General features: G+C 32.1%; 2 protein-coding genes and 2 pseudogenes across 6 annotated transcripts; 2 read left to right on the top strand and 2 right to left on the bottom strand.

The window, feature by feature from the left end:
* Positions 1–324: 324 nt before the first annotated feature.
* On the top strand, positions 325–4181 carry LOC111299055 (nudix hydrolase 19, chloroplastic-like). Of its 2 annotated transcripts, XM_022893982.2 has the most exons (6): positions 325–969; positions 1263–1403; positions 1513–1617; positions 1801–1918; positions 2451–2542; positions 3593–4181. In XM_022893982.2, exons 1-6 carry the CDS (start codon positions 358–360, stop codon positions 3881–3883), a joined length of 1359 nt encoding a protein of 452 aa, XP_022749717.1. In that variant the 5' UTR covers positions 325–357; the 3' UTR covers positions 3884–4181. The 2 variants fall into 2 exon arrangements, with proteins under 2 accessions (XP_022749717.1, XP_089603216.1); XM_089747090.1 differs by lacking the exons at positions 1801–1918; positions 2451–2542 and having other exon boundaries at positions 326–969; positions 3602–4181.
* Positions 4182–4472: 291 nt separating this feature from the next.
* On the bottom strand, positions 4473–7910 carry LOC111299054 (uncharacterized). Of its 3 annotated transcripts, none has more exons than XM_022893979.2 (3): positions 7677–7910; positions 6268–7511; positions 4473–4994 (listed from the first exon to the last, which is right to left on the bottom strand). In XM_022893979.2, exons 2-3 carry the CDS (start codon positions 6472–6474, stop codon positions 4704–4706), a joined length of 498 nt encoding a protein of 165 aa, XP_022749714.2. In that variant the 5' UTR covers positions 6475–7511; positions 7677–7910; the 3' UTR covers positions 4473–4703. The 3 variants fall into 3 exon arrangements, with proteins under 3 accessions (XP_022749714.2, XP_022749716.2, XP_022749712.2); XM_022893981.2 differs by having other exon boundaries at positions 6268–7505; XM_022893977.2 differs by having other exon boundaries at positions 6268–7288.
* Positions 7911–10791: 2881 nt separating this feature from the next.
* LOC111299053 (uncharacterized protein At1g15400 pseudogene) lies at positions 10792–11713 on the top strand (annotated as a pseudogene). The gene has a single exon (XR_016329666.1). The product of XR_016329666.1 is annotated as an uncharacterized protein At1g15400 pseudogene (transcript).
* A 4190-nt stretch (positions 11714–15903) lies between these two features.
* On the bottom strand, positions 15904–16677 carry LOC111300319 (glyoxylase I 4 pseudogene; annotated as a pseudogene).
* Between the last annotated feature and the right edge of the window lie 1614 nt (positions 16678–18291).

Below are 18291 nucleotides of genomic sequence, written 5' to 3'. Positions count from 1 at the left end.
ATATTTATAAGTTAAATTCTGAAAATGATGAATTTCATTTGAATTTTTGTTTGTATTATTTTTTTGTGAATTTTTATAATTTAGATTTATATTTATTTTTTAATGTATATATTGTTTGTAAGTTTTTATTTATTTTAATGATTATTTTATTTGTTTTAATATGTACATATTATATTTAACTTTTTATTTATTTTAATAAATGTTAAATGATTATTTTTAATGATTTTAAAAAATCACATATAATTAAAATTATTCGTACAGGTTAAATGCTTATTAAATTTTCATGAACATAGAGATAAATATATGGATATGGAAATAAAAATATTAAAAAAAAGTTGACATTCGTAAAAGGGGAGCATGCTCTCTCTGTCTTTGCGCCTGACCTCTTCTTCATCCTCTCGTTTCCTGTTCCTCTCTAAAACCTTAACTCTAACAAAAAGAATAATTTTTTCTTCTTTAACCACTATGTCCATTAACCTTAATGCCCATGCATTTGCTGGCAACCCTTTAAGAGCCAAAACCCCTAAACCCCATGACCCACTTTCGCCTTCTTCAGCTTTTGAGTCCCTCAAAGCTCATTTCCTCCAAAACCCAGAAAACCACAACCACCCTCCTCCAAAGTCTCCTCTTTTCAAGGTCTTGCCTTTCCGAAAGGGCAGGCCTTTAGTTTCTTCTTTTGTTAATGGGGATGATGTTGTATCCAGTTGGCATCTGGGGTGGATCAGTTTGGCTGATTGTAATGGTATCTTGGGAAAGTGTGGGGTTCAGTTGACTGAGGGCTCTTTGGTTTATTTGGGTTCAGGGGCTGAGGAGGATGTTGTTTATTGGGCTATTGATGTTTCTGAGGTAGGTGGGTTGGTTCCTGAATTGGTTGGCAGACAGTTTTGCTTTGTGGAGCTTAGGACACTGATGGTGGCTACTGATTGGGCGGATTCCTTGGCTATGGGTGAATTGGCTATTGCTGGTCATGTAAGTAGGAAAAGTGATGATTTTGGATTCAAAATTGGATCAACTTTGCAATTTTAGTTTTTTTATTTTATGCCTTTGAATTTTAATTCTTTGTTAAAAAAAATATGCTTGAAATGAAAGATGCCATTGAAGTATTATCCAATTGGCATTGCTAAGTTTTGTCTACGTACTGTTGTTTTTCTGCATTTTCGCCGTTGGATTAAATATAAAAAGTTTTGTACTACTGTTAGTCACTTTTTGTATCTTTTATTTAGCAAGAGTTTTATTACTGCAAGCCTATTATATTTCATCAGGCACGAGCATTGCTTGAATGGCATAATCTATCACGATTTTGTGGACATTGTGGAGAGAAAACAGTCCCCAAGGAAGCTGGTAGAAGGAAACAATGCTCCAATGAGTTATGCAAAAAGAGGATTTACCCTCGTATTGATCCAGTAAAACATTTATCTTATATGCTAAATTGATGTTTGAGCTTTGAAATTTTAACCAGTGGATATGTAGGGTGTCTCTTTGCTCTCTCTAACTAATATTTCTTGACAATAGGTTGTCATTATGTGGGTTATTGATAGAGAACATGATCGTGCACTTTTAAGTAGACAGTCCAGATTTGTACCTCGTATGTGGAGTTGCTTAGCTGGATTCATGGAGGTAACTGTCTTAGGCAACTTCAAACTTTCATCAAGTTTTATCTGTTATTTGCAAGATTAGAGAATATCTTAAATATGAGAAGGGAAGCAATCTCACCTTTATTCTCAATATCCTGGTCAAAAAAGAAAAGAAAAAGATGTTTATTTCTGCAATTTTGTTGTTGATATCTTCTTTTATCCTTAGCCAGGGGAAAGCTTAGAAGAAGCAGTGAGGAGAGAAACATATGAAGAGACTGGTATTGAAGTTGGAGAAGTTGTCTATAATAGTTCTCGGCCATGGCCTGTTATCATTTTTCAACTTTGTTTGGATGCATAAAATGTTCTTTTTTTTTTATTCTGTTGTCATGTGGTTTATATTTGATTTGTTTTTCTTTTTAAACTCTGAAGGGAGATATAATAATACTTAATAGCAAACCATTTATATGCTGATGGTAGTTTATGCTCCAGTTATCGTGCTGGACATTACTACTCCTAATGGTTAGTTAATATTCTGTATTATCTTTTCTTTTCTTTTCATTTCTTTTTAAACTGTGTGCTGCTCTAGGTCTTGATGTTTGTGCTCTCCTTCCTTTCACGTTTCTCTTTCATATTTCTAGCATTCCAATAACCTTGCTCGTTTACTCAACTCACTTCTGGCCTATCATTTGGATTTTGGAAAGTAGAAACAGAAAATCTGGTCTGAAAATGGTCTTTTAAAATTTTCTATTTTGTAATTTCTATCCAGTAGCAGTTTTGTTTTCATAGAAGTCTAAAACCTTGTATTATTTGCCCTTTTTAGTTTCTTGGAGCATGTCTGCAGTCGGCATAATGTTTAATAATCTGATCTGTTTTCAGTTGGTCCGAGTAGCATACCATGCCAATTAATGGTCGGGTTCTTTGCGTATGCAAAATCTCTTGAAATAAATGTGGATAAGGAAGAATTAGAAGGTACTTGAACATGCTGAAATTTAATGTCATTTACAATTTTGTTTTCTGGGTTGCTTTATTCTTTGAGAACATAATTTTTAGTCCTTTTGCTATGCAATTCTTCTGTTATTTTTCTTCACACCTGGAAAGCTAAGTAATCAATACACCTGTGCTGTACAAACCATGCTTAATCCATTGAGATAATAGTTTTCAGTCCTTTTGCAATGTAATTCTTCCGTTCTGGGTTGCTTTATTCTTTGAGAACATAATTTTTAGTCCTTTTGCTATGCAATTCTTCTGTTATTTTTCTTCATACCTGGAAAGCTAAGTAATCAATACACCTGTGCTGTACAAACCATGCTTAATCCATTGAGATAATAGTTTTCAGTCCTTTTGCAATGTAATTCTTCCGTTCTTCCTAGAAAACTAAGTAGTCAGCACACCTGTGTTGTCTAAACCTGGCTCAATCCATACTTATGAGATTGGTGATGTTCCATTGCATTTTATTTAAATACTGGTCAATGCTGTTTAGACTTTGGCCATCCTGAGTCCTGATTGTCACTGTAGTGAAGCAGTGTTTTTTTAGTGCTGTTAATGGTTTTTCAATGGGGTTCTGTTGAAAAAAACTCTCTTAATGGCTAACATGTTTGACATATTGAGACACAGTTTGAAAGTTTAATTTAATTCTAGAGGAACCAACTTGATGCTGCAGCATATTCAGGACTCATTATCAACGACACAGATTTCAATAATTTGCAATAGTTATGTGGATTTGATGACAGATTTTAAGGAAGGCTTTTGCTCTGTTGGATGATGTGGTGCAGAAACTCTTGAAAAGCAATAGAGTCTCTGCATTTTGAAATAGAATGATAGAAAATACAAGTTCAGGAAGAAATGGGTACACACACACACACGGGCAGTGCACGTTCTTGCACATATTTATTTTAGAAGCCCCAGTAGCAATCTCTGCCTAGAGCATGCAAGGAGAAAATTGTTTTCCAGCATTTTGCTCTTCTACTTATTTGATTGGGTTTAAAATAGTAATAATGTTGAAATTTTTTGTTTGTCTTGACGCACAGTGGCACAGTAGAGAAGATGTGAGGAAGGCATTGGCATTTGCTGAATACAAGAAAGCACAAAGAACAGCTGCAGATAAAGTATATCAAATGTGCAAGGGAGTTGAGAAGGGACAGAGTTTATCTGCAGATTTTAATGTGGTAAGTGGGGAACTTGCTTCCACGTTTATTCCTGGGCCATTTGCAATTGCCCATCACCTCATCTCTACCTGGGCTAATCAACATCCACCAACCGGTGTTGAAGCTCAATTGAAACAGCTCAGCAGTTCCATTTCAAATCTATAGCGTTCTCATTCTCTTCCAAAGGCTACAGAAAATCCTTTGTGCTTGTTCCAATGCCTCATCAAAGGGAGAGTTTGTCCTTTTTTCTTTCCAAGAATTATCCGAAACAGTAGAAAATCTGCCATCTTATATTAGAAAGATATCAATAATATTTCAAAAGGAATGAAAGCAGTTCCCCTTTTTATTTAGGATATTACTTTCAGTAAAATTCGCCACTTTTTTGTGTAATCAACATTCAGATTCAATACTCAAGTTTTAACGTGGATTCATTAATCATGCACTTTCTAGCTTTCAAATCTCATTCTTGTTTCCTCAGTTTATCACCATTCAAAAAACGTACCGTGTGAATGACTGGAAAAAAGTGATTTTAGGATCACTAGTAATTAATGCTTCTTGAAGTTTGCTTATTGTTTATTTGCTTGGGTGTAATGTTGTTTTCTCATGCATTCATAGCAAGGCATCACGGAGTGCAGCCAGAAAATTGGGAATTGAGAAAGGAGACTTGATCTAGGCATCTTTTGTTAATCTTCAAATTCGAAACAGGGCAGTTAAATTTTTATCTAATTGAACCCTGATTAGGCGAAAATGGATATTGATAATTAATCAATTTTTATTTAATAAAAACTCAATTGATAAAATAAATGTTAAGGGTTTAATTTATTACAATACAACCACAAGAGCTTGGATGATATTTAATTTTATTTCAAGGGCTTATTTCTTCATAATTATGCCTGTAAACAAGAGGGAAAACTTCTGACAGAAAATACCCCAACAAGAGAGCAAGAGTTTTCACACGTTTTGGCAGTGTGGTGCCGAGTGTTGTTCAAGTTTTCTTATGTACCTTCTTAACAGATTTAGCCCATTTTATAGTTGACCTGGCTAAAGCATCCATCGGGTCGATACATTTTTTCAGGAGAGGGTCCTCTCGAGGTAAAAGATTCTGAAGTTCATCAGAAGCGAGGATGACTACATTCACAGCCCTGATTAAAAGGACCTGGATTGCAATTCTTAAGAGGTTCCGAGCCCCTTCCATGTCCCTTTTGTTCAATGATTCAATTGCTGGAATTAGAATGTGTTCCATGGTTGCCTTGTCCAGCAAAACAACCTCAAAGCCCTGCAAATTGAAGTGTTAGCCCGTTAGGAGAAAATAATTGTACTTCGGTATTAACATAGTGAAAATTCTTCCAAGTGGTATTTTTTTTGAATGATGTATGGACAATGTAGAAATATGGAACTGGAGCATAACTCAGTTAATTAGTTTAGTTCCTCTTAAGGTGGTATTTAGTGGGACTAAAGTTCAAATCTTATCACCTGTAACCCCTTTCTTTATTCTCAAGTCGTGGTCTCCTACATAAAAAAAAATATATGGAAAAAGACAGCAGAAAAATAAAACAAATTCAAAAGAAAGATGTGATGCTTGAGAAGCTAAACTATGGTCCATTAGGTATTCTGGATCTATAAATGGATACTTGAGTATCTTGATAGAAAGGCCAATGAGGAAGCAGACAGAACGCTTTTTTCATGACTTTTGTCTTCAATTAGTTGTTTCATAAGAGGCTCTACAACCAAATCAAATCAAGGAAAAGGTTTTTGATGACTGGTGAATGAGCCCTTATCATCTGTCAGCTGAGGATATAGTTGGATTTCCTCAGATAATATGAATAGACACTTGCTCTAAGAGATTAACTGCACTGCCACACCACCAAAAACCTGTTCCTGCTATAGTTCTTTATATTTTATGGCCAAAAACTCCTATGAAGGCAGAACTGTGGATTGAAATCACACCCAGGCCAATGTATCATGATCCACAATCCCAAAACCCTGGGAAGGCAAAAGTGCACCAATCTTTCAAGTGGAAGAAATAAGGCAGAACACATAAAGAATTGAAAATGTCTGTGTCAAATGTTGGACCACAGTAACTCAAAATTGAATGAGTTGCTTCTCCTCAACAGATCTAATAAGTTGAATGTGGTGCACATGAAAACTTATCTGCTCCTCCTATTGCAAGTGTTTGGGCCTCCAATTTAGCTCTCTTTTATCATACAACATATATCAGCCTAATAATTTAATTTTAAACAAGCAACTCATTAAGAAATACTGTTTGGGAGGCCAGACCAGCACAAAAATCTGATCCAGAATCAGATAGTATAGTCAAGGTGCAATGGTCAAACTCAAATAAGCTTTTTTTTTTTTTTTTGGTTCAAAGGCAGTAGCCTGGACTAAGGAAAGAGAAGTTTCAAGTGTTGAGATTTAAACTCCAAACTACTATATGTCAAGGATGGCAATATGAAACAATTGAGCTAAACTTCGGATTCAAATAAGCTAAATTTTTATGATGAGACAAGAAGTATTATAAACATAAGGGCAAGAGTTAGGAATTAGGATACCTGCTTCCTTAGTTTTTCCTGATAAGAATCAGCAGCTATAGTTTCACAGGTGGATAGCACCCCAATCCGCACATTACTCCCAGCATCCAGTGGCTTCAGTTTTGCTTCCCTAAGCTCCCCGGCAACACATTCACCAACATGAAAAAATGGCAGTGAGCAGCCCTGAGATATCTCATCATGCCATGCGTTTGAGATATGGCACAGCATAACTATGCAGCGAGCTCCAGATTGCTCAAGAAATATTCTTTTATGCCTCAAATTCTCGATGATAGGTTCATGATTTACTTCCTTTTGAGCAATTTCACCAAGAGACGAATGAATTGAAACTTGAGAGATAAGCCAACCGTCCAAGGCTGGATCACTGCAGACAACAAAAGGAATACATTCTTCTCCATTTCTTGAGCTCCACCATACAAGCTTCTCCAGGAAAATAAGCGTGGACAAAACTGAAACCCTCCAATAATACCTACAGTATTTGCTTGATTAAGCAGGGAATTCTGAGCTTGGCATTTAAACAGCGCTGAGCATGAACCTGTTATCTTTTGGAATTTAGGTAGATTTCCACTCTCACCGGTTTGTAGAAGATTACAAGACATTTGTACCGAAAAAGAAGGATTCGGTCTTGTTCTAAACTGAGTTCTGTTTTTACTTAAATTACCGAGAACTGGCGGGTAGTTTACACTATGGAAAGACATAGTCATGCCTCCATCAAACATATTCATGGTTCCATCAAACATCACTAATTGCTAAATGCTTTTAGAAGCTAAAACAGTTCAAACCAGTGAAAATCACTGTCTTTAAAAGCTCTGAGAATCTCCAAGGAAAATGGTTTATTTCAGCACCAAAATCCTTGTGTCTCCTGCTCCAGCCCAAAATCTGACCCCAAAACATATAGAATTTTCATGCCTTTCAGAGCGGAACCCTGATAAGGAACCTTGAGATGACTCTCTTCACTGCAGATACCAAGCTCAAAACCCTGATGGAGAAGCTCACTGTTGAATCACTGTGAACCGTAGTGCGACTACAAAACCACACCGACATATGTTAAAAGGAAATTTCCTTACGTTTTTGACAGCAAAGAGGAGGCGATAATCAACAATCAGAGTTTTATTTAATGTCTGTAAAAGGCAGAAGGCACATGGGGACAATGAAACTTAATTCTGCAGGGCTTTTTTTTATAACTAAAAGTCCAACGCTCTATTAAGAGATCACGAGGCTGTTGCCAGGGGCTTTTATATCTGCATCTATTTCAATGAATGAACAATCATATAATGATGGAAAGGAATCGTTATAATTGACACCCTCTTACCACATGCCATTGCATCATTGTCTACCGTTCAAAGCATTAGATAACATTAATAATTCAAGGAATGATTTTACAAATCCACAAAAAGACAAACATCTATTACCTTTGGCCTAAATTCTTTTTGGGATTATCCTTTCCTCACAAATCTGACAATGATGGCTGCAAATTGCCGGGCTCAGCTGTCAGAGGGAAAGATCTCAACTGTGGTACTCAGCAAATATACTGCAGCGAAACATTTTTGCGAGATGAATGCAGTTTACCGATAGATGAAACAACAATTCTAACTGGGTTCATTTTCAACTTGAGGTTGAGGGAACTATTTTTGTTTTTTCTCTTTTTGAGGGTTTTATGGTGATGGGTTTTGCTGCATGAGATTCACATCAATTCCTTCATTGAACAAACAGACAAGATTGACACCTTCGTCAATTGATAGATGAACTATCCAAAAATGGCGCATGACAAAGAGCTTTTGTCTTCCATTTGCGCAAGTGGTTCCATAACGTGTTTCTTTCTTGGACAACCTGAGAGACACATGATTCAGTAGAACCATGCCACGCAGACACAAGTGCCAGCATATGATTTCAGAAGAGACGCAAGTTCAAATGTCATTCTCAAACTATCTTCACTACACCATCAATAAGCTTCTTTCCTCTACGACATCTATATCAGATAAAACTCATGAATGATGATTGTGTAAATGTTGCTGCCCACCAGACGTTAGGCCTAATTTTATTATGATTTTTTTTAATGCCATTCATAGAACTCCAAATAAGTATCAAGATTCAAGACGAAATTGTTTCATTTGTTATTTTTACAAAATAAGTCGGGGCCGAGAATAAAAATGGATTATAAATGTTAAAATTTAATTATTTATTGAATATTATCTTTTAAAAATGATTTATTATATGAATCAACTGAACTAATTTAGTTCAATCAATTAAAGTGTTACTTAATCATTTTAATATTAAAATTCAGAATGAAAAAATCTAAACCTCAGTATTAAATAAATCACATGCTTTCTGGTATTTAAATCAAAATCATTAATTAGCATGTTGCATAAACCATTTTAATTTTTAACCAAAACCCAAGCTTTCAAGGATTTCTATGAAGATCATCATGCTCTTAGATGAGATGTTTCTTCAACCATTTTAATAAGAGCACTAGTAGAATAAATATGTTCCGCTTTCAGTCAAAAGTTACCTATTCTTGCAAGTCCATTGAGCTTCAGATGAACTGAGCCCCTCTTATAATTTATAATCATTTCCTCTGTTTATTGACTTGGTTCTCTTAAATGCTTCTAATTGATAGTAAATTTTCTTCCACAAAAATGATGGTTCATGATCATTATATTTTCATTTGGCCTATAACAGCAAAGTCTTGTGTGCCATATGCCTCTGCTGAATTTTGTAATATTCATAAATATTGTTTTCTTAAGATGTTAATCTTATTCAAATTTATTAAAAACTCGATTTTTTATGCTAATAGAGATAGAAATGAAAATGAGTATGATTTTAAATTTTTTATAGGGTATGAATATATGAATGGATAACATAACACTTTTTCCTTACTCATTATATATATATATATATATATTATATATTTAATAAATTAATTTTTTATTTAATAATATAAATTTTATTTTAAATTTATTAAAATTAATATATTTGTATTTAAAAATATATATTTATAAAAAATTATATAAATGTGTAAAATAAAAAAAAATTATTATTTTTAAAAATTAAAAGTACGAGAATTATTTATATCCATTAAATGCTCACAAAAATAAAAATATGAATAAATTTAAAATATATATATATATATAAATATAAAAATAGATATAATATAAAAAATAAAAAATGCTCCATTCAACTAATATTTTACCTATTAAAATCCCGATCATTTTGTTGCAGGTAACATCAACGTTGATTTGATTGAAAAATCTGCACAAGTTTCTCTCCAATAAATTTAACCGTTCTCATCAAAGAAGTGATTCATCCCTAATAATTGCTTCCTGAAACTATATTATTAGTAAAGCACAGGACAGTTAATTGCAATTAAATATGGTAATTTGTATGTATTTATTTATTTTATATTTAATACATAAAATTATAAAATTATTATATTATAATTAATATAGAAAAATTAAATACAAAATATATTTTTTAGTATTCACTAAACCCATAATACTATATATAATTTTTATTAAAATTTTAAATCATATTATTTTTTTATTGTCTTTTTCGATCATGATATCATGCGGTGTCATTGTGATATCATGTTTGAAAATATTGCCCACCGGATATCCCAATTACGACAAAGGAGCTCAACCAGGAAACAGGGTATTCGCGGTCTTATCCTTGAATGCTTTCAGAAACTTTGCCAACGACATCAACTTTAATTCATTACCATGGAGCTTGCCCTTGTATCTTGTACAGAGTTTTTCATGAATACTCAAATTCTAATTCCGTCCATTTCTCTTTTAAGAAGCACATTAAAAAATTGCTTTTTTCTACATATAACAGCAATGGCCAACTAGTTCAAATACTAACTTAAGACTTTGTCAACGACTCTGTTTTATCTTTTATGTTGGATACCAAGTATGGGCGTGTTGAGCATAAGAAATTTCCTTCTCTTTTTCCTTGCTTTTCGTATTGTGCAAAAGCTCAAGAGTTCAAGCATTGGCGGTTGCCTATGACGATACAGCTTAAATTTTTTCTCGTTTCGGTCATGGGCGTTTGGATTTGTGAAGCCCAAGTACGAAAGTAATCCTGTTGCAAATCCATGGTCCTGTTATGTTGACCTGGTCTTGTTTCAATGATGACTCTGTCTACTAAAGCTTAGTGACAAAATAACAGCAAAAAACACATAAACATAAAACATCAAGATAAGACGAAGGAGCAAAGAAATTTGTGAGATTAATCAAATTTTAGGTATCAGTCCATTTATTCCAAACCTTGATATTTTTAATTTTTTTTAGTATATTTTAAAATTTTTTATAATTAAACTTAAAAATCTAATATTTTATCAATAAATCAAGGGTTTTTTTTATTGATATTTTTAATTTTAATATTTTCAATCATTTTTCTTCTTAACTCAATATTTGGTTATGTTATGCCATTTAATAACTTGTTAGTACACAAAACACAAACCGAAATCAGGATTTTTGTTAACAAAACATTGTAATTAAAATATTTGGAAAGCTTTGTTATTATTTTTTTAATAGATATTTTTTAGCCGCCGGCCATTAGTTTTTCAATTTTTAGACCATGGACTGAAACAGTTTTCTGGTCAAAATCTCTGATTCGGTGATTAAAAAGTTAGCCAAAATTAAGTTTCCAAAATCCCATTCTTACCCATTTAGATACCATTTTACGAACTTTCCTCCCATTCCTTGTCATTTGCCTTTTTCCTCTCTTCCCTCTCTTTTATATATACTTGTAACATATTGAAAAAGTCGTATTACTTCACATAGCTTTGGACTTGACGTTCTCAAGCTTCTACCCAATAAAAAGCTCAAGAAAACCACATCCAAAATTTAATTCCATCGAAACAAGAAGAAGATTCGAAGAAGGAAAGGAGAGATGGAGATGAGTGGTTTGCAAAGGTCAACAACTTCGTTTAGGAGACAAGGGTCGTCAGGGTTAGTATGGGACGACAAGTTTTTATCGGGAGACTTGAACCAAATGAAGCTTAACAATCAAGAAAACAAAGGTAACCGAGGATCAGATGGTATGATGAGACGCAGCCGATCGGACGGAGGCGATGTAAATATGTACCAGACGGTGAAGGCGGCGTCACCAAGCGTGGACCCTCCTTCTCCTAAGGTCTCCGGTTGTGGGTTTTGTGGAGTTTTTGGCAGATCGGACGCAGCCAAGAAAAGAAGATCAAACAAACGTAAGTCGTGATCACATAGGGCATTCCAATTCCAATTATGTGTGATTTTTTTTTTTTTTTTATTTTTCTCTTTTGGGGGGTGTTAAAGTTACACACCTGCAGAATTCCAGCTGATATATATCTAACGAAAAAGGAAAAAAATGGTGTATGGGAGCACTAGCCTTAAACTTACGTGTTTGGCTTGTTTTCAACAGCTTATATTTCATGGGATTTTGTCATATATAGAGATGGTTATTCTTTTATTCAGAGCTTTGTGTTGATTGTATAGTTTTTGTCTTAAAGTTTATGCGTTACACATTTCAATGCACCAAAAGAAAGTTTTAATTTCTCAATTAATCTATCTCTTTGAAAATCACTCCCATACCGATGCTTTATGAATTTAAAATCACCTTATATGTCCTTATGATTTTGGTGATGGTTGCGTTTGTAGCCAGGGTTTTATTTTATAGTCGGTAAGGCAGCCGACTTTTAAATTTTTTGTTGGCGAATGGTCTTATAGTTTTTAACGCCAATGCTCATCACAGAGAAGATTTTAATAAGATGCCCACTATCTGTCCTATCTATGACCTAAAAAAGTTCCAAAAAAACATATGTACTCTTATAAAATTAACAACTGTTCTTAAAAAAAGTTAATGTTACTCTCTTTAAGCTTACAAAATCTATAGAAGAGGCGGCGTAAAAACATACAGGAAGAAATTAAGATTAATGGCTTTGTTAGTTGTATATGTTAGTGCATGCGGCTTTCTTACGGATTCTGTAAGGAATGATTTAATATTAAGACCATCAATATTGTGGACCGACTGCCACTTTATTAATCCCTTTTTTTTTTTTTCTGATGTTTAGATCAGGTATTTGTAGGGTATATGAAGATTTAATGCTAATTATTAAGAGACTATAATATTTTATATTGGAAGCAATAGTATTATGGATGACAACGGATCAGATCGAAACGGATTTTTATTTGTCTCAAACCTAACTTAAGTATATACATATAATATTCAAATTCGATCCTACTTGATATTATATAAAATCATATCTAACTCAATTTGATTCGAAATTAATAAAATATTATTTTTTTAAATATAAATATAAATTAAATATAATTAATTAATTAATTAAAAAATAATTATATATATCAAATTAGGTTTGCTTAAAAATCTGACCTTGACTTGACCCTGATCTTTTTAATTTTATCACTCAACTCGATTCAATTAAATATTCAATTTTCAAAAAAAAAAATAATCTTAAAAAATCGAATCAAATCAAAATTCATTAGATATGGATTAAATTATTTTTTTTAACTGACAAAAAAAAAAACACACTTCAAATCTAGAAATTAATATAGCATTCCTTGCAGTGTAAGCTACTTTGAGTTTTTTTTTTTTTTTCCTTTCACTCAAATATTTATTTAAGTGTAAAAACGCATTTTGAAATCTTAATTTTGATCTTTTTTTTAATTTTACAAGTCCAACGCAATTTTCATTCAAGTTGAGTATATATTTTATCTCATTAATCCAAAAAATACATTAACAATATATATAATAATTATATACATCAATCTTTTCGTATCGTAGAATATAATATACATTCACACCAAAACACATTTTTATTAAACACAGAAGACTTTTTCCATCATTGCAATAATTTTCATACCTAAAATGTGAAAATTTTTCTAAATGCAAGTTTTCAAAAAGAAGCTAAGTTCCGTATTTCAGTGCATAACGTATAATTAGAGGACGGAAAGACCAAGAAGAAAAGGACCAAAATTCAGACCCTCATTGCCCTTGCAGTAATGTCAAGGACAAATTAATCCGGCCACTAAAAACATAGCTATCACACAATCCATATACAGCGGCCATAGAGAGAGCAAAGGGGTCAAGTCTGGCTGCCAATCATGCTCTTGCTTTTCTCATGCCTTGACTGACCGACCTAGACTCCAATTTTCACTTTAGCCCTCTTTCAGAATCAGAAAAAAGTCCGGGGGAACAGAAACAAGTGGGGGAAATTAAACAATGAAAAACTATGGCCTGTCTTTTTTATTACAAGATTTATTATCTAGATTTAGCCCTTGGTTGATGATTGAACATCAAAAATCTTTCCGATATAAATATTATATACATCTTTATTATTATGTATACAAATTTTCATAGTCTTGGAATAGATTGGAAGCGTTGAATTAACAGATAATGAATCATCATTAATGTGGCATAATTAAGTTATATTCTTTCTACAGGTAATCTGATAAAGTTAATTGATTTTTTTTTTTTTATATATAAAAAACATCATAATCTAAAGATAGAAAAATAATTTGCTGAGTTTTGGATTGTCAATTAAATTAAGTTAATTGACTTTAATCATGGCTATTTATTTAAACTCATTAATAATGCATGTGAGAATTCATATAAATCTAACCCTTTGTTACAGTATTTTTATCATTTACAATCTTCATGTAGAGAAAATACAAATTACCATGATGGGAAAATAAATGTGTAAGAACCAGAGAAAAAAAGCAGGGTTCTGTATTTGATTTCTATTGAATTTAATTTGCAGCCATCTGAACTTTTTTTTTAAATACTAAACTGTACAGTTTCTCCATTGAAAAATAAAGAAACCAACCTATTGAGTGTGTAACAAATGAGCCGAATTTTGAGCCCAAATGCAATGTCAGGCCGGTCCATAAACTATATCAAACTCCTGTATATGCAAAAAATTTTCAACCTTGAAACAAATATATTGGACAGAGAATGTTATTCAGATAAATTTTTTATGATACTTTCATATGTAATTAAGAAAGGGTTAAAGTATTACTAATTAAGAAGTCCAAGACTTTAAGGATGACACTAGCATATATAGTTCCAGTAGATTACCAAACTAAATATGGTCTTTGTAATTAAATGATGCTTTTCAAAAAATAGGGAAAAATTCACATGATTATGGTCTAATATCTTTGCAGCTGCTAATAGTTACCGCTTGTAGAAATTTCAAATAGAGATCTTAGCATGAAATTTCAAATATCGCATGAATTGCCAGGACAATGTTACATAAATAGAGTTATTAATTTTATTCATATCCAATAAAAAATTTAATTTTTTCTCTCAATGGAAATATAAATTGATATTACATTGTAGATATAAGGATGAAAATAAGAATAAATATGATTTTAATTTTTTTTGGGTACACGAATGGGACAAGTAATATAGCATCCATTCTATATCTGTACCTTATATATATATATATTTATATATTTAGTAAATATATTTTTATTAAATAATATAAATTATTATTTTAAATTAATTAGAATTAATATATTTTTTAATATATTAATATATATTTATATAAATTTACTTAAATATAAAAATAAAAAATAAAATTTAGTTTTTATTTTTTATTTTTTTTAAAGTTATAGATATGAAGATTACTCATATTTATTAAATATAGAGATAAATATTAATTTAAACTATCTATTAGATTATTAGATATGAGTACGAATATGATATAATATAAAAATCTGATAATGAAGATGGGAATGCTCTCTTTTCTCATGCTTTACTCATTGACATTCGCTATATACAAATACAAATTGTACACATTTGTATTTATTTTTCTTTCAAGTTTTATTTTTTAATTTAATATTATGTAAATGTATAAAATTAGTGTAGTTATTATGTGTATATAATTTTTTTATCTAAATTTTAGGTTCTAATTTCATGTATACAGCGTATCTTCCCCCCGAGATTCTTTGTCAAAAACAACGTTTTCTCAGACTGTCAGAATTGAATTGTATATCAAGATCAAAGCATCTTTATCATTGGTATCCAGTCAAACAACTTCGGGTAGAAGTGACTTTTGAATTGTTTTTTATAACTTTATAATATTTTCTGCTATAATATTTTTGTCTGGGAATGTAATTATACAGACAACAATAGGAGAGTTACTTGATTTTAACTTGCTGGTTACTAATTCGTTGTTTACGCTGGATAAATTTGGTGTGTTTAAGCTATTAAGTTTCCATTGATTAAAGCCAGAAAATTCAGGATGAAATAGTTCATTGATTTTACAACCTAACTATACTATATAAGTTGGCATGAAATATTTGTTTTTCGGGACTGAATATATGAGAAGGGATTGTAATGCTAAGATTTGAATCTTTGAATCTACATATACAGTATAATATAATACAGTGTACAAGAATTAACATCTTTTTTTTTTTTTTTCTGTTATTGATCATCAGAAGTATTAAAATTAACATAACAGCCAACACGTTCAATAGGACTTGAAACTAGGGAAAAATGTTCTCAGGTTGGTAATTAATCATCAATCTTAATTACCAGTTTCCCCATATCTATACACATATACAAGTACAAATATAGTTTCTCATCTCTAAGAGTACTCCAAGAAAGTCATTAAAATTTCACTGCTTGTTCAATCTTCTGATGTTATTGTTGTTGCTGGTGCTGCATTTGTCGTATGTTGCAGTTGATCAGCGAGCACGACTGCATAGCATCTCGAGGCAGTGGAACCACAGGGAGGTTGTCACAGTTGCATACTTCAATCATGTTGCCATCAGGGTCATGAAAGAAAAGTTGATCAACGCGGATTCCACCATCCTCCACTCCACCCTTAACGTATTCCATCTTCATCTCCTTCAATCTCTTCTCCACTGTTGCCATGCACTCACACTGCCCACAAGAATTACATCAGTACATGTGCATTTACAGATCAAATGAAGTATCCAAGTCGAGATTGGTCGCTATTTGGTTTGCAAAACAAGTTTCCTCATTAAACGTTGAAATCTTCCAATATGGATAGATTAGCAATCCGTGACAAACCATTCCTGGAAAGAAATATGATTGTCCTAGGGATTAATTCGGCCAATCTCAGGCATGTCATCAAGGATTTCAGATTGGAGAAGATGGATGCCAATGCCCTAATTGAACAGCCTATCCTTGCCCAAATCAGAAAACTATGAATTAATATTTAATAAAATAGAAGTTAAAAAAGAAAAAACTTGAAAAGAAAGAAAGGGGGTTCTTTTTGTTCTCTATTTTATGTAGAAAGGCCAATTACCATGCCCCAGAGAAATCAAAAGAACCAGGTCTCTTGATGGGAAAGAACCCTAGAACATTCTGATAGAAGTCAAGAGACTTGTCAATTGATCTGCACACAAGTGAAACGTGATTTAAGCACTTCAGCTGCGGAGGATTCTCCATGCTTTTCTACCTTAATTCTTTGGCTCAGTTGAAACTGAAAAAACTTAAATAATTCAAGCAAAATTTCGGTATGCAACAGAGATTAATATTAAAGAGAGAAAGAGAAGAGTAAGTAATGAAAGTTAAGGAATTGTGGGAAACGAGTAAAACTGTGAAGATCAGATATCGCTCTACGATGCACCTATTTATAGAGAATACAAAAACGTTGTTTTCCATGAGTATGAGCTTTTTTTCTGAGACGTTTTTTTTAATCCCTTTTTTTCCAAGTTCAGTTAAGACAACAGAAACGGGTAATATCTTACCATCGTACGATCAAACGTAGATTGTTTAATTGATTTGATGGGACAACTTTTTTGACCATGTAAAGACCATTCATGGATATAGCAAAACTGCACGAGCCCCAATTGGACCGATGTTTGTGATGAGACAAAATATTTTTGCAAGAAAAGCAATTGGTTTTTTACTTCCCATTAGTTGACTTGGCTGTTTCCTCAAGCCTTAGATTCATTGTCATGCAAGGCACTAAGGCATCCACGCAAGCGAGGCTAACCTAGATCGGATGAGTATATTTCGGCACCCAAATTACGTTTATCATTAATCCCCCAATGCAAGTAATTCCACTTGTTTTTTAGATTGGCAAAGCGTGTTTTGCATGAACGAAAACCATAGACGAGCTTTGAGAAATTATTCGGTAAAATTTAGGTTGAATTTTTAGTTTCAGTGGATTAAAAAACTTCGCTATAAATGAATTTAATAATTACTCGGATTAGGTAATGTGTATGATTTTTCAAGTCTGCTAAGAAAAGTCTACCAACAAACATGGCAGAGTAGTGTTTGCCTATTGCACTGCACTGAAGCTAGCTGAATGGAGAGTTTTAATGATGACTGGTTTCAAGCTGTTCAAAGTCTGCGATGTCATAATAATTTTGAGATCACCAATGTAAAAGATTTAAATAAAAAAAAAATTAAAAGAAATCACTATCAATTTTTTTTATAGTACGATTGATCACTCAAAAATTTATTTTTTAATAAAATTATAAAAATAAGTTTAAAATTTATCAAAAAAATAAATTTTGATCTATAAAAATCAAATTGAGTCTAAGAGTTGATTACGTGTGAGAAAAGATTAGCAACCTCACAACGCTCATAAATTGGTACCAATTAATTATGCGTAATTTTCAAAGTTAATTGAAATGGTTTCGATTTAAAATTTAATAATAATTCCCTTTTGTTATTTTAAAAAGAAAGAAAATGAATTTTATCAAATTCTTTTATTAAGGAATATCGAAGAAATCTTAAGTTAAAGAATTATCTTAAAATTCTTCAACATCTAAACAAAATTTAAAATAATTTTTTTCACTTAAGATTTAATACAATATCCCTTAAAATAAAAATAATACTCATTGCGAGAAATAATCATTGGTAACTCTCCACCATCTAGGTAGAGTACCGAGAATTACTCATTTTGGAATGTTATTTTTGTTTTATTTTATAATATCACAATTTTAAAAGTAAGTAAATAAAAAAATATTTTGTGTGAAAAAATAAATGATAGCATTATTAGTTAGCAAGTAAAAATTAAAGATAAAGAAATGTAAAATGAGTACCAACAAT

The sequence above is a fragment of the Durio zibethinus genome, chromosome 18 (assembly GCF_047325235.1).
Source record: "Durio zibethinus cultivar Kanyao isolate XHJ-2024 chromosome 18, ASM4732523v1, whole genome shotgun sequence".
Lineage (NCBI taxonomy): Eukaryota > Viridiplantae > Streptophyta > Magnoliopsida > Malvales > Malvaceae > Durio > Durio zibethinus.
Note: the sequence above shows the minus strand (reverse complement) of the source record. Positions and strands in the feature narration are given on the sequence as shown.

Excerpts from the sequence above, each read along its gene's own strand:
- LOC111299054 (XM_022893979.2), bottom strand. The coding sequence starts at position 6,474 with ATGCTGTGCCATATCTCAAACGCATGGCATGATGAGATATCTCAGGGC. Across the intron at positions 4,995-6,267 it reads AGGAAAAACTAAGGAAGCAG|GGCTTTGAGGTTGTTTTGCT; the intron begins GTATCCTAATTC and ends TTCAATTTGCAG.
- LOC111299055 (XM_022893982.2), top strand. The coding sequence starts at position 358 with ATGCTCTCTCTGTCTTTGCGCCTGACCTCTTCTTCATCCTCTCGTTTC. Across the intron at positions 970-1,262 it reads AATTGGCTATTGCTGGTCAT|GCACGAGCATTGCTTGAATG; the intron begins GTAAGTAGGAAA and ends ATATTTCATCAG. Across the intron at positions 1,618-1,800 it reads GCTTAGCTGGATTCATGGAG|CCAGGGGAAAGCTTAGAAGA; the intron begins GTAACTGTCTTA and ends TTTTATCCTTAG.